We start from the raw sequence: 21,523 nt of genomic DNA, 5'->3' as shown, positions 1-21,523 counted from the left end.
AAAGAACAGAGAAAAAACGAAAAAGAAAAAAGTATCAAGTTTAGTTTCTTTGACTCCGATCGATCCTCATTTACACTGAGTTTAATGTGATTTCTTTAAAACTGATTATGTCAGAAGTATAAAGATGATTATGATGAAAAAGGCTTAAAAGTAACCAAAAACATAGAAAATTAAAAAGGAGATACCTTTAATTATTTAAATATATTACCATATCTTACTCTTTTCATATTTTTGGGATTTCTCGGTTTTTCTTTATATTTTCCATCTTTTGTCTTTGCTCTTTTTGATCTTTCTTGGGGTGTATGATGAACAATCTCAGTCATCTTGAATCAGATTACTCTCAGTATGTTGAAGTTGATCCGACTGGAAGATATGGAAGAGTAAATTTCTTCTTTCTAACAACTATTGTTTTTTTTTTGTTTTTAATATCTTTTTGCTTTCTTGAATTTGTGTTGTGTGTGTGTGTTCTTGTTGTTGCAGTACAATGAAGTTCTGGGCAAAGGTTCTTCAAAGACAGTGTAAGAATCCAATTTCTCCCTTGAGGTTTCTTACTTTCTTCCTTTTCTTTCTGTGATCAACTTCTCTGGAACTTTGGTGTTTTATGCTTACCATGTTGTTATTTTTGTTTTCATTTTCTTTTTTCTCAATAAAGCTTGGTTATTTTTCATTTCCTAATCTATGAAAATTCAGAGATTCTTCTTTGCATATTTGGTTTTTTTTTTTTTTACTTTTAATAGTGGTCGATTCATGATTGAGTTATAAAAAGTTTTATCAGTTCAAAGGAACCTTTTCTTTTTTCCCCACTTGGTAGATAATTTATACAATTGGTAATCACGATGATTAATCGAAGATTGAGTTTAGTGATTCTGAATTAGACAAAACTATTGTTTTTGGTTCCTTGATTTGGGTTTGCAGTTACAGAGGATTTGATGAGTATGAAGGTATAGAAGTAGCATGGAACCAAGTAAAGCTCTACGATTTCTTGCAGAGTCCTCAAGAACTGGAGAGGCTTTACTGTGAAATCCATCTCCTCAAAACATTAAAACACAAAAGCATTATGAAGTTCTACGCTTCTTGGGTCGATACCGATAATAGGAACATCAACTTTGTCACTGAAATGTTCACTTCTGGCACCTTGAGACAGTAAGCTTCTCTTTGTCTATCTTGTATCCTAAGTTATATTCACATGATTATAAAATCATATGCATGTCATGTTAACATTAAATATGCTCTGTTAACATTAAATATGCTAATGTAGATATAGGCTAAAACACAAGAGAGTGAACATAAGAGCGGTGAAGAATTGGTGTAGACAAATCTTAAGAGGATTAAACTATCTTCATACACATGACCCTCCTGTGATTCATAGAGATCTCAAGTGTGACAACATTTTCATTAATGGGAACCAAGGAGAAGTCAAGATTGGCGATCTTGGTCTTGCTGCTTGTTTACAACACTCTCACGCTGCTCATTGTGTTGGTATGCAATTTGTTCAGTGCTTTTGTTTTGCTAATTAAGTCCATATATATATTGGATTATGATTGCTGAAAGTATTTTGCGATATTCTTTTCTTTAGGGACACCAGAGTTCATGGCTCCTGAAGTTTATAAAGAAGAATACAACCAATTAGTCGACATTTACTCGTTCGGGATGTGTGTTCTGGAAATGGTAACATTTGACTACCCGTATAGCGAGTGTTCTCACCCTGCTCAGATTTACAAAAGAGTTATATCGGTTAGTATATCTATATCCTATACGATGTTACCGGGATTATAAGCTCTTATATTGAGTCATTATAAGTTTGTTAAATTATCTTTCTCAGGGCAAGAAACCAGCCGGATTAGACAAGGTGAAGGATCCAGAGGTTAAAGGCTTTATAGAGAAGTGTTTGGCCACAGTGTCCCTTAGGCTCTCTGCTCGTGAACTACTCGACGACCAATTTCTCTGTATCGATGAAAGTGAATTGGATATGAGATCCGTAGAGAGCGAAAGGGGTCAGATAGATGAAGTTAGACATTCTTATCATATGGCTGACCATTACTTCAATGAGGGAGCCAATATCAACTCTTTTGATCATCCTCACTACTCAAACGGTTCCTACAGCCACGATAATGAAAACCAATGGGATTACAATGGAGAGGATTCTGTGGAGTCACACGCATTAATAGAGTTTCATATTGATGATACTGAAGAAGATGAGGAAGATGATAAAAGCTTTGGTAATGTTGACATAAGCATTAAAGGGAAGAAAAGAGACAATGGTGATGGACTATTCCTGCGACTCAGAACCGTCGACAAGGAAGGTTTGTAACACTCTATAACATTCTAATCTTTACAGTTCCTATGTCCGAAAGACATAATATTTTCAGTTGTAGACTAAACAAGATTGCAAATGTCCCACTAATTTCCTTACATTATGGTCATTGTTGCAGGGCGTATCAGAAATATATACTTCCCGTTTGACATTGAGGCCGACACAGCAATAAGCGTTGCAAGAGAGATGGTTGAAGAGTTGGAGATGGACGACCGTGATGTCATAAAGATAGCAAATATGATCGATGGAGAGATTGCTTCTCTTGTTCCCAACTGGAGCATCTTCTGCAGCTGCGAATCGAACCGTTCCTCCGTGGGTTCAATCATGGATTTCAACGAGAAGCCGTGTGGCAGAAAAGGGTGCCAAGAGAAGCATGGACGGTTTGAGGAAATCACGTTTGAGATAAAAGTAAACCACTCAGACGAAGAAGAGGATTTTTCTTGAGAGGCAAGTAACGTGATACACTAACTGTGGAAGATCCATATAGTCTGTGATGAGCTATCCGATGAAACTGTGGAAGGCTCACAGATTAGCAGATGAAAAATCTAGCCGGAGATGTTGAACGAGAGAGAGGAAGGTTTAGTCCCAAGATGTATTAAAAGAACTATTTCACTTCCTTTAATTTATATTGGCGCATTTAATACATTTCTCTTCATATTGTATAAAAAGAATTTACAGTTAAGTCAACACTGAAAACAAATTTACAATAATTCTTAAAGAACCAGTATTACTATTTACAGTAGTATTTTAATCCTTGATCAACTCGGTTCAAACTCATCACAAGAAAAGCTAAAAAATTAAAGAGGCAAAAGAGCTATAATAAATTGAGACAAAATCTGACTCTATACAATATTGTATTAAATAGATTGTTAAATTGTTAGAATATCTTAAGGTTTTTTTTTTGAATGACTAAAGGCATCTCCAGTTATGAGTACTAATCACATATAAATTAATATAATAATAAGTGAGGAGAGAAAGAAGAGAATCGTTTTTTCAGTAGCAAGGCTTCTCAGAGATATAAACAGGTGTCAACTTCTTAGTTGTTATTACTAATAAATATATATATATATATAATTAAAATAATAAATTTTTTTTTAAAGGAAATGTTTAGTGCGTTGCTGTGCTGACGACGGTCTAATAAGTTTTGGATCTAGCCAGTACATTTTCCTAATCCGCTTGCAAGTGCCACTCAAACAATAATCTGACTCGAGTCAAGTCATTCATTCCAATTTACCGTCATTGAAACTTTTAGAAGTTTGATCATCTTATTGCTGGTGTCGAGACAGAAGTCACTCTTTAAACCAAACACATCATCATATCATTGAAGAGATCATTCCCAAAACAACTATCATCATCCATAATGTTATTTAAATTATATGGATGATGAGAACTGCTTTGAGAATCCAAATAATAAAGTTATTAAGATTATTTTTTTAATTACAAAATGAGAGCAACCAATTCTTATTATATAATGAAAGCTACAAATTGAGAAAACCCTAAAACCCAAAATGGGAAGAATCTAATTTAAATCATCACATATTTCTTATTAAAACTTTTCATTATGTACTACTCGTTTAAACATGTGTCATAATTAACTAATTTTTTTATATTGTTTATTTCAATTTCATGTTTGAGTTAGAATTATGTTAGATTAATATTTGATTCCTTTTCACTAATATTTTAAATTTAAGTATGTTGTAGTATTTTCAAATTGGTTCTTTAAGTTTTCGTTTATATCTTTGAATTATCAAAAAGTCATATATGAGTGTGCTTATATTTTATCTATTTTTTAATTATGTCAAATTTTTTTTGAATTTCTCAACTTTTAAAGATTGGTGACAGACTCATTGTAATCGCGTATATTTTTATTTTAGCTTTTCATATAAATATGTCAATTATTACTATATAATATATTGTTGATTCCAAATATTTCTTTAAGTTAACAATTTTGGTGGTTTAAAAAACTATACCAACTGAAAGTAAAGAGACATATAATTGACTTAAAGTTTTCCTAGAATCATTTTATAGGTGGTCATAAAGAGCATACTTTAATAATAATGTATGTCTTGATGTAAAAACAAAATTTTGTGGTAAAACAGATAGTAGAATTGTACGAGGATGTAACTAAGATGAATGTTTAATCGGTGGTATACATGTAAAATATTTGTGAACAAATTGTGAAATTATATTTTATGTAAAGTCATAAAATTGTGAAATTATATTTTATGTAAAGTTATCTAAACATGCAGTATATGTTTTTATTTAAACAAGTAAGGTTAAAATCTAACACTGTTAAATGATTTCGTAACATCCATTAAAGACTATTAAATTGGGGGTTACAATGCACCACTTATTTCAATATAAAGATCATCATAAATGTCTCTTCGACGTGATACAGATTTCAAAACAATAAGCACATGGTTGTAGATAATGGACACATCCTTGTTTGCTTGATGATAGAAGATCAATTTCTCATTTTCATCTCCTTTAGTTTCTTGAGTCAACTGTCACAATTCCATCCAAAGCCATGAAAGCATTATATGCCAGGAATCATCTCGTTTAGATGCACAATGAGTGTCATTTGATTAGGCAAATTTAAATAGCATAAATCAAAAATATTATATCATTAAATTAGATTATCTCCAAAGAAATGAGTTTTAAATCTGATTGGTACTAACCAGGGCCGGCTTAAACATCGACTACACCTCGTGCCATAGTCATTGAATATTCAATTTTTTTAAGAAAAAATAAAAAATTTACACACTAAATATTTAAATTACTTACCAGATTTTGAGGAGGACTCGTAAATCAACCATAGGATTGCAAAAAAAAAAAAAAAAAAAGGCAACAATATGTTTAAATTTAGATTAAAGTGTAACTAATCAATTCAAATTTTATAAAAATTAGGGTAAAAATAAAAGAAAAAAATTGAATTTGGGTTGGACATGGTGCAAATGCACTTTATGCACTAAGTCAGCGATGGGACTGGTACTAACATATAATAAAATTAAATAATTAAATAATCAAATAATATAATATATGTTGTTATGGTTCTATAAGAAACATGCAAATTTTTTTGTGATTACTACATAAAATATAAAATATATGAATTTGATTTTCAAAAACACAAAAGACATGACCACAAATAGTAATATCTTATCAATATTTTCTCCACCACACTAAAAAAAATCAAATATTTTAAGGGTGAAATGTATTCTTACACCAAATAAACGCAAATTTGAATAAAACAAAAAATATTAATTATATATTTTGTTTGACACAAAAGGATCTTAGGGTGCAAATAGTTACACAATTGAACAAGTTAAAGAGATTGAAAAAAATATTCAACCAATTTTCATCATTTGAGTTGAAAAAGTTGAAAAAATTATCAACCTATTTAACTTTAAAAGTTGAAAAATGACCAAATTAAGAGAGAAAAATGTTCAACATATTCAACTATATTTCTAAAGATGAATAAGTTGAATGATATTCAATCATTTTATTCAATTTTATATAATCATGAATATGTATAACTTTGTGCAACTATTTATAATACTTTTGATAGATAGATAAATAATTATACTAATAATATTTTTAGTTGAATTGATGTATCCATCACTTCGGGTTGTTGTTAGCTTACTACAAATGTTTGCTTTAAACTGAAGAAGTTGAAAATATTAAGTTGAACAAAATTGGATTGAATATTGTTCAATTTATTTATCTCCAAAAATGTGGATGAATCAATTAAATATTTTTGCTGTATAATTAGTTTTTTTTCAAATTTTTAAATTAAATTGGTTGAATAATTTTTTTTTAACTTCTTCAACCTCTTTATTTAAATGGTAAAAACTTGTTGAAAAATCTTTTCAACTCCTTTAACTTTTTCAATTGTTGTTTTGTCATAATATTGTATATCAAACCCGAAACAAATTAAAGGGGTGTATCGAATTTGATATTTTGGGAGATTTGCTACAATTTTAATATTTTAAAATTTTGAGAGATTTGAGTATAATTTTAGGAGATTTGGTTACTGAATTTGAAATTTTAGGATTTGATGAGATTTGAGTTTTGGGATTTGGTGAGATTTGATTATTGAAATTTAGGTAATTTTGATATTAAAAATAAAAATAAAAATAAAAAGAAGAGAGCAACTTGGAATGTCGTGATCTATATGATAATGTGTTATGATCTCATATTCATTGCATCTGTCCACATGGTTTTTGCTATAGTTGCTCTCCAGTTATTAGCAATGTCTCTTTGTTGTTCTTGAGTACCATGAAGCTTTTCTTCTTCATTATTCTCATCAATTCTTTCATCAACGTCAGTTTATTTCTCATTACTCACATCTTTAAACAAGTCTCCTCCCCCACACCAAACCAAGAATAAATGAACGAACACAGGTTAATCAAACGTAAGTGTCTCAATAATAACAGAAGCAACAATCTTAAAGCTGATACAATTTGATCTTTTAACACTTACCGTGAATTGGTTTTGCTCATTTTAATATATATCAAAAATGATCCAATGATATATATGATCAACTTATATATCTGATCCAAGCATCATCTTCTTAACAAAGGTAAAAGAAGATTTGTTTTGAGTCTTTTTGCTTGCCCTACTACTGACAGTATCCTAACAACTTGAACAAACCAATACTTTCATAAAGATCATAACTTTTGTCTCTTTAGAATCAATTATAACATTTTTCCAGCTTACTAAAAAAACATCCAAAAAAAATTATGTCACATTAACAAAGACACCAAGATTAAAAAGGTACTTGGTTAAATGTTCATAAACAATTACATCTTCCAAAAGATTCTCACTATTTGCTACAATAGTTGGTCTTGTTTTAGATTCAATACCATTTCCTGCAGTTAACACCAATTTCATAAAAACTTAGTGAATCAAATATGCAGTTTTCTTTTGGGTTTTATATGATATCAAAAGAAACAAAGTTCTCAAAATCAAAAGTACCTAAGCACCTAAAAAATAATAAAATTGAATCCAGCTTTTAGTTAGATGTTCTGTAACACGAAATTGATCAGCTTGAGATGGTAAAAAAGGGGTTATTTTTGCCTGGAGAGAAGGTTATGGAGAGCGACGCTGGAGATGGATCCAATAAAAGCTTCGGCTCCGACGAGACTAACCTTAGCGCCACACAGGATTTGTGTTTCCCGAGGAATCGATAACTAATAAAACGTTTTATGAATGGGATTTATACATCAACGAAACTTTTTAGGATTTTTGCTTGAGGTATCTATTTGAGAGGAGAGAGAAGAGAGAAAAAGAGAGAGATGGAGGTACTTTGTAAAAAAAAATTGCAATAGGTGTCCAACTCTCTTTTTTTTTAAAAAGTCTTTCAAAGTTTTACCTTTTAAGGTGTGATTTTGTAAGTCATATTTTTGAACTGAAAATGTTAGAAAAGTCTCCTAGAATCACATTTAGTAGTTTTTTTTAAAAAAATTGTGATATTTTGAATAACAGTAAATTTGGAGTGAGATTTATAAATTACTAGATTAAGGCCCGCACGATGTGCGAGTTTTAAAATTGTTGAAGAAAATAAATCCTAAACCCTAAACAATATATTTCCTCAAGTAAATATATAAATAATTTTAGTTAGAGAAAAAATCATATTTGTATTTACGTTCATCCACTTTTTATATTTTTATATTTTAAATATATTATAACAATTATTACAATAATCTAAAGCTAAGTTATACCCCACCAAAACTTTTTCCGAATACTTATCATTACAAATATTATTATTGTCAAATTTCAAGAACATTTCACAACTTATTACAAAATATTATACATGCAAAACATTCATCAAAACAACATATAATTAATAACAACGTACAATTTTATTGTATGATTTACCATTAAAAATATGCACTTTACCCAAAATTATTTTATGTAAAAGTATGCTCTTTATCACCACCTATAAAATGTCTTTTAAACAAATTAAAAATATTTTATGTTGCTTTACTTTCATTTTGGCATAATTATAGTTCTTACAATTACTAAAATTGTTTTGTGACATAATTTTTTTAACCATGAATTTTTTTACTCCAAAGATATTTTGGATGAACAACTGGTGAAAATTATCTACTCGAATACAATGATTTTATGACCAACCCAATAAAAGTTTTTTATTGAAAAATTGAAAGAAAGTTTATATAACATAAGAAAAATAAAAATTTGAAAATTATAATCATGATGGTATATATAAGTCTTAGATAATTCAGATATACAAAATAGAAACTTTATAAACAATCCAAAACATGACATATGTCATAATCACGTTAAAGGATCGATGGCATGTTTACTCCTCATAAGTATCGCATTGTACCAAAACTACTTAGAACTATGACCTCGTCTCAAATATTCTTGAATAGTAAGTTCTCAACTTATTTCTATCTGAATCAAAAGTTCTCATATATTTCTCTATATACCTGGGTTTAAACGGTTTACGAACCAAATTAGATAAAAAAACCACATAAATCCGGTTTGAAACCAATTTCAAAACGGTTTACCGTTCTAACTTTCCAAATTTGAAAATCGTTTCTCAATTACTCGATCACGTAGCTTTTGTTTCAGTACCGGAATCATTAACATTATCCAGAAGAGAAAACTCTAGATTTTGACTATAAACACTAACCATCGACTAATCTTCGAAACTTATAACGCTACTAACTGTAGAATCACTTTTGGAATCTTCAGCAGTGTCTCCATCCTTGATTAATTTATCGGGTTTTACATACTTTGATTCCATTTCATTGCATATGATAGCTTCCATTAAAGAACCTGCACGAATCAAAGACCCATAGTAGATAAGCAAAATTATATTAGAAAAAAAATGAAAGATCAAAGATTTCGATATAAACATGTAAATTTATGTAGATTTAATTAGCTGTCATAGTACGTTTTAAAAATAATAATTCTTTTGACATAACTTATGTTATTCGTTTTAGATTTGTTATTCCCTATTTATTGATTAATAATAATATACATGTTTAATAAATTATTTTTTTGTTTATACATGTCAAAACCTAATTGAGAAAACGTGTAATATAATTAGCGTACAATGAAAAATATATTAGTTTTGTTAATTTTAATTTTTGATTTAGGAAATTTCTTTTTAGATATAGACATGTAAATTTTATAGATTTAATGGTATTATCTTAATTAGCTGTTTTGAAAAATAATAATTTTTGACACATATCAACATCTCATCAGTATATTTGACACATGTCATAATCCTGTTAATGGCTAACTTTGAAAATTCAACTTTATATAATAAGATTGATTGAATAACAAGAGATGGTAAATGATATTTATAAATTACACGTTCAATAATATAGAATTTCAGATTGTTTTTAAAAATCATTGATTAAATAACAAAGTTTTAAGAATACCCAAAATCTGTTCAATTAAATTAAATTTAAGAATACTCCTAATTTAATTCGACATGGATTTTATAAGGCCCAATTAAATTTGGCCCATCAACGACTAAAAGAAAAGAAAAAAAACAAACAAACCCTAATAATCTAAAAGCGAGGAGCTATATATAAACGATCTAGGGTTTTGGCTGCTGTTTTCTTCTAAAGCCGCTGCGAAGGAGATAAACTCGTTGATTTTTTTCGCAAACCGGAGCTCAGAGACTGATCTCGGAGTTAAAATCGCAGCAGCTATGGCGGAGAAAGCTGTCACTATCAGAACCAGAAACTTCATGACCAACAGGCTTCTCGCCAGGAAGCAATTCGTGAGTTCCTTTTCCAATCTCTCTGTTCTCTATGTTTCATTTCATGCTCACAGTGCTGTAGCCTCTTCGCCGTTATAATTAAGATAGAGATGCTCGTAGATTGGTACAGATTCATAGGATTCATTTCTATTGTATGATCCATTTCGATGTTACATTTGATCACGACGAGTTCAGATTTTTGTTGTATGATTGATTTAGTTCTTTTTTTTGGGAGTATTAATAAACAGATTTGTGTACCAACTCTTTGTAGGTCATTGATGTTCTTCATCCTGGAAGAGCCAATGTTTCAAAGGTATGTTCTTTACTTCCACTGCCTAGTGTCTATTACATTTGTGCGTAGTTGTTAGAGTATGACAAGGTTCTAAACGTTATGTTTACTTTATGAAGGCTGAGTTGAAGGAGAAGTTGGCAAGGATGTACGAGGTTAAGGACCCGAATGCTATCTTCTGTTTCAAATTCAGAACTCACTTTGGAGGTGGTAAATCTTCTGGATACGGTTTGATCTATGATTCTGTTGACAACGCCAAGAAATTTGAGCCCAAGTACAGACTGATCAGGGTAATATGCTCTTTACTTCTTTGATCAATAGACCATTGGTCTAGTGTTTTTTAGTGTAGCATTCTCTCTTGATGCTTTGTTTTTGCCTGCTTTGCTAGAAACTATGGAGTTCGTATATAGATAGAGGGTACTAAGGATTACTTGCAAACCCATATTTAATATGATTCATGTGTGATTGACAGAACGGACTTGACACCAAGATTGAGAGGTCAAGGAAACAGATGAAGGAGAGGAAGAACAGGGCGAAGAAAATCCGTGGTGTTAAGAAGGTGAGAGACCTACACTGACCAGAGATATTTGTATCTGCAATTGTTTGTTTCATGTCCTGTTTACAATCTTTTTATTGTTTCAATGTATGTGTAGACCAAGGCTGGTGACCCCAAGAAGAAGTGAGGATGTTGAAGAGGACAGCAGCAGAATATTGGTTTTGTTCTGCATTATTCCTTTTTTTATGGCCATGTTTGCTCTTTTAGACGGCTTCTAATTACATCTCGATTTTGCGCTTCTTATTGTCACACTCGCTGGATCATGTTTTAAGCGTTAGATAACATGTGCGGTTAAGATTTTGTTTGAATACATTTATTTTAAAACTTCCCATCTTCTTTGGTTCCTCTCTTAGAAAAGCAGACCAGCTCATAACATGAGCCTTGCAAGCTGAATTATGTTCATTTGACTGTTTTTCCTAGATTTAGTTTCATTGTATTGTTGAACAACCGAGCTTCTCATATGGAATCAATTTATATTATAACTTACATTTGGAATCACACTTAACGTTAGAATACCATATAGAGAAAGATCTAAATAGATGGTGATGCAACAAGTTATACAAGGATTTTAGGATATGCACCAGAGAAAGCTTAAAGAGCACGAGTGCTTCTGCTTCAAGAGGTTATGAAGTAAAGTAGGTTGAATGAAATTATGAAAGTAAGAACACAATTCATGTTTAGAGTCCTTATTACTCCCTCACTATTGGATGTGAGGTTCTTTTGGATTTTAAATTATACTATCTTTAATTCTTTATGAAGTCTTTTGCCGAAAGAGTGGAATAAAATATGTTAGAATGTTAATCGATTTCTTTCATTGGATTCTTATTTCAATTATCTTAACTCTTAAACTGAAATTTTGTCATGTGCTAAATAGATAAGGACTTTGAACCTCTGATATGACAGAAAATGATACAACTCTTTCATAATTGAGATTTAAACTATGACTTTGATAATTATTGTTGTGCAAAAGCTATATTAAATTACAACAATATATAATTTTTCCTTGGGTTATTTGTTAGATATGTAACTAAAAGTTTCAATATTTCACAAATAGCACAAAAACAAATAGCACAAAAATAAATTTTGTTTCCAAATTTAGCACATAATCAAATAGAATCCTGTTTCAAATTAAATATTTAAAACTAAATAATAAATTCTAAACATTAAAACATATCCTTAAAATATACCCTAAATGCAATGTTTTCACGACCGGATCGGACCGGCCGGTCCGACCTGTTGACTCGCGACCCGGACAGTTCTCTGGTTTAGGTTCACTACTAATAATCGGAAATCTTACAACCGGTAAAACCCAGAAAAACTGCTATAAACCCACGACCCGGTAATTTGGACCGGACCGGCCGGGTTACAGTTCAAAAAAAATATTTAAGACCAAATATAGGGTTTAATTTTTGAGAACCTCTCGTCGCTTCGCTTCATCTTCTCTCGCAGTCCTCATCTCTCGTAGTGCTTAGCGAACAGTTGATTATCAATTTCTCTTTTATTTTAATTTTTTTTATGTCTCTGATCTCCATCATTACTTGATTTTGGACATTAACATAATACTTTTTTCATGATCGTGGCTGTTTTTTTTTATCGTGGCTCTGTTTTTTAATTGTGGCTCTGTTTTTTAAACTATCATAGTTAATCATCAATTCATCATCGTGTTTGCATATATAGAAATCCATTATATCGTATACTTGAATTATAAATAACTGATCCTCATGTATTGTGCATATTTTAAGAATCTGTTATAGTATTATGTTTGAACTCTGTTTTTTTTCTTTTTGTGTAGTTGTGTATTTTATAAGTAATGGAAACTGAAGAAAACTACGAAGAAATAGCAACTGCAAACCGTTTAGTATGAGGAAAAAGTGATATAGCTTGGTCCTATGTGATTCAATCAAATGATTCATTCACTTTATTAGTTTATTTTTGTTTTTAGATTCATAATTTGTTAACTATGGTATGATTATTTTTATTTTAGTATTTTATAAAACTATATAATTTTTATAAATATACTAATATAGTAAACAAATCATAATCAATTGACCTGCGGTCGAACACGATTGAACCGATGACCCGGTGACCTAGAAGGTAGTCCGGTTCGCCTTCCGGTCCGGTCGTGAAAACATTGCCTAAATGTAAAATAGTCAACTTTCTTAAAAAAATATTCTAACTGTGCCAACTAAATTTGTAGTGTGTCGTAATTGTCCATATTATAGAAATTAAAATAGATTTTAGTATTCAAAACGTCTACAATAGATAGAGAACTGTAGATCATCTACCGCATTTGAAAAGACTATTTGGAAAACAATTGCACTTGATCATATTCGTACTTTCTTTTTAGATCCAATATATTTTACTATCTTTACACAATTACAATATTAAGTTATTTTTTATATATTTTTTTTAAAAAAAAGTTGGGTTGACTATTCCATTTTAGTCTTCAAAACGTCTACACTAGATAGATAGAACCACAATAATTTTTGTAGAACCACTACAACATTTGAAAAGACCATCATTTAGACAAGAATTGCCTTGATTATATTCTTGTTTTCTTTTTAAGTCCAATATGTGTTACTATCTTTTGAGAGAAAGGAAAGGATCGATGCAAGAGGGAAGATTCGGGTGAGTGGTAGCCGTACACGTGAACTTAAATGCACAAAAACGAACCATGCCGAAACTTCTTGAAAATTTCCACGAAACGAGATTAAGAGGTCTCAAAACTGACTCTCTAATAAATATTATATGACTTACTTTAAAAATGTTAAAGAAAGACGATTTGATGCGTTTACATGTAAAATGGTAAACAAAAATGGGCCATTAATCTCGATTCCATTTGTTTGTTCGTTATTCATTTAACCAACTCACACCGGTAACGTGCGTCTCTCTCGTTCAATAATTGTTTCGTATAGACAACTTTACAGAATTCTTTATATCGCATACACATACATGTATGTTGTCTATTAAAAGATTTGTCTTTTTCTTAGTCTACCAATTTGGCATTTTCATGGTTGTGACTTGTGATTTTAGAATCTTTGTACCACCCTTATCAATATTACCAAAGTTCTTTTAGAACTAGATATATTTTCCATAGCTCAAGAACTCTTCTGGCCAATCAATGAGTAAAAAAAATGAAAAATGAGTCTTATCTATTACTCCTTCCGTTTCATGATATATATTTCTTTCTATAATATATGATGTATTAGAAAAATATTTTTATTTTATAATATAGAATGTTTTTAAGTTTTATTTATCTTTTAAATTAATTTCATATTTTATATTATGCAATTTTGTTTTTGATTGGTTAAACTTTTAAAAAGTAATTTTTTCTTAATTTATTTAATTTTAACTAAAATATCTTATATTTTAAAGGAAGGTAGATTATATTTATTCTAATCCACCGTAAAATGCAAGATGATGAGTCTTCTTATCTACCAAATGATAACGTGTGCTCCTGATCCCATTTGTGTTATCGATTTGAGTCATTTGACTTATCCGATTCTATTATTGTGCCATTTCAAGCATTTCTTTTATATATGTTTGGTTCCTAAAATGAATAACAGTTTTGTTTTAGTTAGACTATGTATATTGGTTTCTTTTTTCAACACTCTCCTTTATACTTTTTAAGACTTCACATCATCATCTTTTTCCTCCACCTAAATAATTTAACATCTATTTAATTTTTGTCATCTACAATTGTTTTGTTTAATAAAATTTCACACTTTATTCTATTTATTTTATTATTTTTTATATGTTCAAATAAAATAAAACAAGTCTCTATTTATAGAATATAAAAAATAATAAATTTTGATGTAAAACAAAACAGAATAAAAATTTGATTACTATAAAATAAATGATGTCAAATAGTTATAATGAAATCAAAACTATAAAAAACTTTAACAACCAATAATAATGCATTATGTGTCGTAGTGATCCCCATTTTTGTTTATTCAATTCTTTCAATATGGTTTAATCCATTCAAAACCTTCATTAGAGAGAATATAATGTTTTAAGTTAACTAGTGAAGTACTGCTGAACAAAACAAGAAAAAATATAGTGAAGAATTACTAGAACTAGAAGAGTGTGAATGCCTAAAAAGTCTAAAACCATTGTACATGTAAGCTAGACTAAAAAATAAAACATAATTAAAAGCTAAAATTGTTAACTTTTAGTAAAATAAAAATAACAAAAGTTATATATATATATATATATATATATATATATATATATATATATATATATATGACCGTGAGAAAATTTAGAAGAAATTTACGACTACTAAATAATTAAAATAGTACTATTGGTAAAAATTAGTTTTTAAAGTTTTTTTTAAGATAAAGCATCTACCATTTACACCAGTCATCTCCTTATACAAGTGGTATAATGAATGAAAACATGAACATTTGCACAACATTTCTACTAGTTGACAGCGGTTATAGAAGTAGTTTATCATAAAACCTACCAAAATATATAGCATAAAATATAGATATGAAACCAATAAACGATATTATCATATAAGTTTTATTTTGTCAACTATTCTCATATAAAATTTTAATATCTAATACTAACTAAATGATAAATAACTAATTTGAAATATATTTTTAAAAAGTATGAAATATTTTTTGTATAATTGTTTTTATTACAAAAAAATTATTATATATAAAAGTTTGATATAAATAATTCCAAAGTGTCATAAAACTGTACAAAAACAATTTTTTTGATTATTGTTAAAATATCAACAATTGCAATCTCAAACATAAACATAGCGTTTGTGGATGATAACGGAAAAACCGATCAACAAGCGAGACTAGAAAATCGATCTTAACACCTAGGTACGAAAATTTTAAATATTAATAAAAAGTAAATATTTGTCATAATTAAATTATTATAATAATTAACAGTTTTAAGAAAATAGATTTCTCAAATAGTAGATTACTTTGGGATACACCCCTATCTAAACTTTTAAATTAAGAAAAAGTAATGAGTTAAAAAAGTATTTAAATTAGTGTAAAAAAAAAAAAAAAAATTCCTCAAAAATGTTTTAAACTCTTTTTTCAGGTCGAATCACCCAGCTTTTTTCAGTATATTAAAAACCCAAAATTTTCTTTGGTTTCCTTCCTCCGCTAAATTCAACCTTTCCACAATTTATCTCTCTCTCTCACACACACCTCAGCTTCTGGTGTTCGTCTCTATCTACCTCTCCCCCAAATCTCAATTTTGGACTCCTCTGGCTTTTTTTTTTTCGTTTTGTTTATAAAAACACTTCTCCTCTTCTTCAATCCTCACACAAACCACTACTTCGATTTCTCCAGAACCCTCAGTCATGGAAGATCCCTCAGTCATGGAAGAAACTAAGGGTAATCAAACTTATTTTACGATTTTGTTTTCTCTCGGATCGAGATCGGAGTCTTCTTTTTTTTTTTTTTTTTTTCTTTTTTTTTTTTTTTTGTTCCCTTTGATTTTGCTCCAGATTCGTTGTTTTTGAGTATACATGTTCGCGATTTTGGATTTTTAATCTCGAATCAGACTCTTTCTCAGAGTTTGATTCAATGTTCAATTTCCCAGATCGGGGAATCTTTTGGATTTTCGAACATTTTGATTTCACATGCAGATTCAGAAAAATCTGTGTACTCGTTGTCAATCACAGATGACATGTGACAAAGCTCTACAATGTGATTATATCATCATCATCATCACACTTTAGATATGTTTCACCGTTTAATTAAAGCGTAGAATTGGTTTATGTTCGATTTTGACTTTTGAGATTTACCAACAATGGCTTCTTGTTTTGTGTTATCTTAGCTGGAAGATTCCTCTGTTAGTGGTGTTTTCTTGTTTCACAAGTAATGGTATATCTCTATTGTGTCCGCTAACTTGTGGTATGAGTAACCATGATCAGTTTCTTTGCAATGGCTCCAACTTTTTTATGTTTATGATCAATTGTGCGCAGAAGAAGCTGTGTTGATTTGCTTCTTTCTTTTTTTTTTTTCTTTGATCTTTGATGTTTATGTGTTCGGAGGATCTGATGGCTTCTCTTATTTGAACTGTGTAGTGGAAGCAAAAGACGGAACCATCTCTGTGGCTTCTGCATTTTCCGGTCACCAACAAGGTAATGGACCTTAATTATTGTAGTGCATTACTTCTAGTGAGGACTTATAATGTGATTCTTATAATGGTAGATGCATATTTAATCGTCATTTGCAGATTAAGCTTATCCATTTCTAGACTTCACACTAGTTCAATCACATAGAACTAATCTTTCAGATGAAGATCCTGTTTCTATTAGGAACCTTTGGCTTTTCGTAATTTTCGCTTTTCGATTTAGTTACTGACTTTCCACCGTTTCTTAGTTAGTTGAAAACTGTATGTGCTTGCACAAGTTGTGTCGTTGTTTATGTTTATACTTTGTCTTTGATCATCAGCTGTGCACGATAGCGACCACAAATTCCTAACGCAAGCTGTTGAAGAAGCTTACAAGGGAGTTGACTGTGGTGATGGTGGCCCATTTGGTGCTGTGATTGTGCATAAGAACGAGGTTGTAGCTAGCTGCCACAATATGGTTTTAAAATACACAGATCCAACTGCACATGCTGAAGTCACAGCCATTAGAGAGGTATAAGAAAGAGTATATGATTGATCAAATTTGTTGCAGTCACTTTGCTCTGGAATCTTGACACTGCACATGCTGCAAAAAAAAAAAAAAACTGGTTTTGGAATAATGATTTGGAAACTGTTGTGAACATGCAGGCATGCAAGAAACTTAACAAACTCGAGCTATCAGAATGCGAGATCTACGCATCTTGTGAGCCGTGTCCCATGTGCTTTGGAGCCATCCATCTCTCGAGACTCAAGGTAAAATGTCGAAACTTGTCTACACACACAAACCCATCTTTTGAGTTCTCTTCAGTATCATGATGAGTACTCATCTCTCTACTTGTGAACAGAGATTGGTTTATGGAGCTAAAGCCGAAGCAGCTATAGCCATCGGGTTTGATGACTTCATAGCTGATGCTCTAAGAGGCACCGGGGTTTACCAGAAATCCAGCCTGGAGATCAAGAAAGCGGACGGGAATGGCGCCGCTATCGCAGAACAAGTATTCCAGAACACTAAGGAGAAGTTCCGTTTATACTAAAAGCTCTTCTCCATCATCACATTCTCCTGTCTTCTTCTCCTTCATGATGGCAATTAGAAGAAGTAAAGGAAGAAGATACGCACTTGCTTTACCTTAATAAAATCTCTGTTTCAAATTGTTCATTTTATAACCAGAAGGAAAACAAAAACAAAAAGGAAAAACTCAATTTCGGTTCTTGTTGACATGCTTTGTATTACTTTTCTCCCATTTGAATTGAACTGGTAAATACTTTCTTCTCTGTCAATATCTTCATTTTTAATCTGTCAAAAACCAAGTTTTACACTAATTAATCGAATCTAGTCGAATTTTTTAACTACTATACTTTCGTGGAACAAAAAAATGGCTCTATTACATTAGACAAATGAGCCAGTTGGAATTGTAGTGGTGTCTAGGATATTTGGAATTGGTAAAGGTGGTTCTATTTTACTGGGTTATGAAGTTTAGAATATTTGGAATTGTGTGGTAGTTACTCAAACTTCAAATGGGGAATCGTTTATTATTGGTTGGCTCATGGCTGTATGCATTTCGGTAAGTCTTTATCAAAGGATCTTCATAAATGAAGAAATCTTGTTAGTTTGGTGCAATTGGTTTCGACACCTAGTTTTATCTTTTTCTCTTTCGTAAGGCTTTTGCTTCTTTCTTTTGAATTCAATTTTCCAGATAAATAGAAGGTTTTAAGTAGACAACTGAAAGAAATGGTCAGAAGCTAAGGGGGTGTTACGGGATGAAAAGTACAAAGTTTATATTGTTTTACTTAAAAAAAAAGAAACAAAATTGAAAAATATCATTTTATAGCGGTTTTTATGGCTCCTTCAATACTGATACCATACAGTCAAAGGTAGGTTGGATTATGCGAAATGAGATGGATGTATTTATTGAAGCGGACTAAGCTGTAGGGATTTTGATACTTCCAAATTCGAGGATCACTTAGCCGGATTAGAAAGTATATAAACTCGTCAAGGTGAAAGGTGAAACAAGAAAGATTTAATGGATTAAGAGGTCGCATAGCAGTTGCAGAATGCTGCTGATATTCCCAACTTCAATCGCTGATAGATATGACAAATTAGTCCAACAAGAGGAGGCTGTTGCTTGGATATTACACACCAAGAAACAAAGAAGTGTTTTAGACAAAGAACAAAGAGATAAACTCATAAAATAAAAAGGAAAATTGATTGATGATTCTCAAATAAGATTACATGTGTTTATATAATGATAAGAAACGTGGTAACAAAGCTAAGTATTAATTATTCTTGAAACTAAAAGAAAATAAATATAGATAGTTGAATGGAGACCCAACTCTTGAAGTTTTCATTCCCAATGTGAGTTGAACTCCATTTTCGTCACTCCTCTTTGACCACAAAATAAAGTGATTATTTTGGGTTTTCTTGGGTTTGTATTAGGCTCAAAATAGGCTAGACTTGATAGACATCATCCCCAATATAATTTTCCATGCTCTCTTTGGCCATAAGCTCTTGAATAAGTCCATTAAGTGCATTGCTTAGCTTCTTAGCTTTTGCTCTAGTCATTGGTCCTTCAGGTACAAGCAATGGTTCCTCTGCTACAAGCTCTTCGGGTTCAAGCTTAGCTACAAGTTCCTCGGGTTCAAGCTCACCTACAAGTTGCTCCTCATTAGCTCCATTCATGATCACATCAGATTTCGACTGCATCCTCATTAGAATGTGAGTTACAAGCACTTCTAATTGTGATGTAACACATATGGAGTAAAGAATTCAGAAAAGTTATTTTTGAAGGTGACTACAAGCAAATTTTTGAGATTCTTCATGGTACGACCTCAAATTTGGAAGCTATAATTGGATAAAGGAAGTTAACTACTAAAAGACCCAATTTGATGAAGTCGATTTCAAATGGACATAAAAAAACAACAATCGGACAGTGGATCTGTTATCAAAAGCAATTATACCACATAATACTTGCTATCATGTTTATACATGTATTCCTAACTTTCTATTGCAAGAACTAAAATGTAATATTTACTAACACTTGGTCTTCGGGTTTGAATACCATCTTGCACCTTCCTTTGTTAGCTTATTTTGCATACTGCTTTGTCTTCTCCTCAATGTTTATTCTAGCTTTCTCATGTATTTGTTTGACAAGTTCAGCTTTCTTCTTCCCATCCAAGCTAGCTCTTTCACTCAAAGGTAGAGGGGTTAGATCCAATAGAGATAAAGGATTAAAGCTATAAACAATTTGGAATGGAGAAAACTTGGGTGAGGAATGAACTGATTGATTGTATGCAAACTCAACATGTGATAAACATTCTTTCCAAGTTTTAATGTTCTTTTTGATTAAAGCTCGCAAGAGAGTAGACAAAGTTCTATTAACTACTTCAGTTGTCCATCAGTTTGCGGATGACAAGTAGTGGAGAATAGCAACTTAGTCCCTCGTTTAGACCAAAGTGATTTCCAGAAGTAACTCAAAAACTTTGTATTCCTATCAGAAACAATTGACTTAGGCACTCCATGCAATCGCAAAATTTCTTTGAAGAACAACTTAACAACATGCAAAGCATTACCAGTTTTGTGACAAGGTATGAAATGCGCCATTTATGAAAATCGATCGATGACCACAAAAACTGAATCTTTACCAGTCCTAGTTCTAGGCAAACCAAGGACAAAATCCATTGAAATATCATGCCAAAGCTAAGTAGGAATAGGATGTCGATACTTTATCGCGATGTTGTTAATGGCACGGCAGTCTACACATGCACCACAAGCCATCCTTCTTAGGCACAAGGAGAACAGGTACAACACATGGGCTTAGGCTCTCCCTGATGTAACCTTTTTCAAGAAGCTCTCTAATCTGCTTTTGAAGTTCCTTTGTTTCCAATGGATTGGTTCGTTAATCCGGCCGGTTTGGAAGTGACGCACCTGAGATGAAATCAATTTGGTGTTCTATACCTCTTATTGGCGGCAAACCGTTTGGGTTCTCTTCTGGAAAGATATATGAGAATTCCTGAAAAACATCTATCAAATCACTCGGGAGCTTCGGTGCAAGGTCAGAAAATGCTATTAGTGTTTCTTTATTCACAAGAAAAAATAATGGCTGTTGAGAGTACAAAGATTTCCTTACTTGACTCTCTTTGACAAAGAAGTTGGAGTTCTTAGGAGATACCTCGGGTTTTGCTGTTTAATTTCTCTGTCTCGACTTTTCTTCAACTAACCTGGTCTTGATGGACCTCCAACAAAATTAAAGGAACCAGAGTGATCTTCTTTCCTTTATGCTCAAAGGAATGCCGATTGGTGTAGCTATCATGTATCGCCCTTATGTCAAACTGCCAAGGTCGTCCTAGAAGAATATAGCTTGCATCCATGGGAAGGACATTGCACAGGATCTCGTCTTCATATCGGCCGATGGTAAGAGTAACCGTGACTTTCTCCTTGACGTACTGTTCGCCCGTTTCATTCAACCATTCCAGTTTAAAAGGCCGCAGATGAGGCCTGGTCTCAAGTCCAAGCTTCCTAACAAG

The 21,523-nt window shown here is 31.4% G+C and overlaps 3 protein-coding genes across 3 annotated transcripts; all 3 read left to right on the top strand.

Annotated features, from left to right (window-relative positions):
* On the top strand, positions 1-3,049 carry LOC104707096 (putative serine/threonine-protein kinase WNK9). The gene is made up of 7 exons (XM_010423374.3): positions 1-380; positions 481-518; positions 916-1,143; positions 1,259-1,479; positions 1,577-1,734; positions 1,823-2,303; positions 2,433-3,049. Exons 1-7 carry the CDS (start codon positions 303-305, stop codon positions 2,756-2,758), a joined length of 1,530 nt encoding a protein of 509 aa, XP_010421676.1. The 5' UTR covers positions 1-302; the 3' UTR covers positions 2,759-3,049.
* A 6,769-nt stretch (positions 3,050-9,818) lies between these two features.
* On the top strand, positions 9,819-11,226 carry LOC104707094 (small ribosomal subunit protein eS24y). The gene is made up of 5 exons (XM_010423372.2): positions 9,819-10,076; positions 10,327-10,368; positions 10,464-10,634; positions 10,817-10,903; positions 10,998-11,226. The coding sequence occupies exons 1-5, from the start codon at positions 10,005-10,007 to the stop codon at positions 11,025-11,027; spliced, it is 402 nt and encodes a 133-aa protein (XP_010421674.1). The 5' UTR covers positions 9,819-10,004; the 3' UTR covers positions 11,028-11,226.
* A 4,673-nt stretch (positions 11,227-15,899) lies between these two features.
* On the top strand, positions 15,900-18,280 carry LOC104707093 (guanosine deaminase-like). The gene is made up of 5 exons (XM_010423371.3): positions 15,900-16,260; positions 16,956-17,012; positions 17,326-17,516; positions 17,651-17,755; positions 17,848-18,280. Exons 1-5 carry the CDS (start codon positions 16,227-16,229, stop codon positions 18,034-18,036), a joined length of 576 nt encoding a protein of 191 aa, XP_010421673.1. The 5' UTR covers positions 15,900-16,226; the 3' UTR covers positions 18,037-18,280.
* Positions 18,281-21,523: the final 3,243 nt, after the last annotated feature.

The sequence above is a fragment of the Camelina sativa genome, chromosome 8 (genome assembly GCF_030686135.1).
Source record: "Camelina sativa cultivar CO46 ecotype springtype chromosome 8, ASM3068613v1".
Taxonomy (NCBI): domain Eukaryota; kingdom Viridiplantae; phylum Streptophyta; class Magnoliopsida; order Brassicales; family Brassicaceae; genus Camelina; species Camelina sativa.
The sequence above is the reverse complement of the archived record's forward strand: the minus strand, read 5'-3'. Positions and strand labels throughout refer to the sequence as shown.

Coding starts and splice junctions, on each gene's coding strand:
- LOC104707096 (XM_010423374.3), top strand. CDS start 303: ATGATGAACAATCTCAGTCATCTTGAATCAGATTACTCTCAGTATGTT. Junction 381..480: donor CGACTGGAAGATATGGAAGA/GTAAATTTCTTC, acceptor TTGTTGTTGCAG/TACAATGAAGTTCTGGGCAA. Junction 1,144..1,258: donor ACTTCTGGCACCTTGAGACA/GTAAGCTTCTCT, acceptor ATGCTAATGTAG/ATATAGGCTAAAACACAAGA.
- LOC104707094 (XM_010423372.2), top strand. CDS start 10,005: ATGGCGGAGAAAGCTGTCACTATCAGAACCAGAAACTTCATGACCAAC. Junction 10,077..10,326: donor TTCTCGCCAGGAAGCAATTC/GTGAGTTCCTTT, acceptor AACTCTTTGTAG/GTCATTGATGTTCTTCATCC. Junction 10,904..10,997: donor AAATCCGTGGTGTTAAGAAG/GTGAGAGACCTA, acceptor ATGTATGTGTAG/ACCAAGGCTGGTGACCCCAA.
- LOC104707093 (XM_010423371.3), top strand. CDS start 16,227: ATGGAAGATCCCTCAGTCATGGAAGAAACTAAGG. Junction 17,013..17,325: donor ATTTTCCGGTCACCAACAAG/GTAATGGACCTT, acceptor TTTGATCATCAG/CTGTGCACGATAGCGACCAC. Junction 17,517..17,650: donor AAGTCACAGCCATTAGAGAG/GTATAAGAAAGA, acceptor GTGAACATGCAG/GCATGCAAGAAACTTAACAA.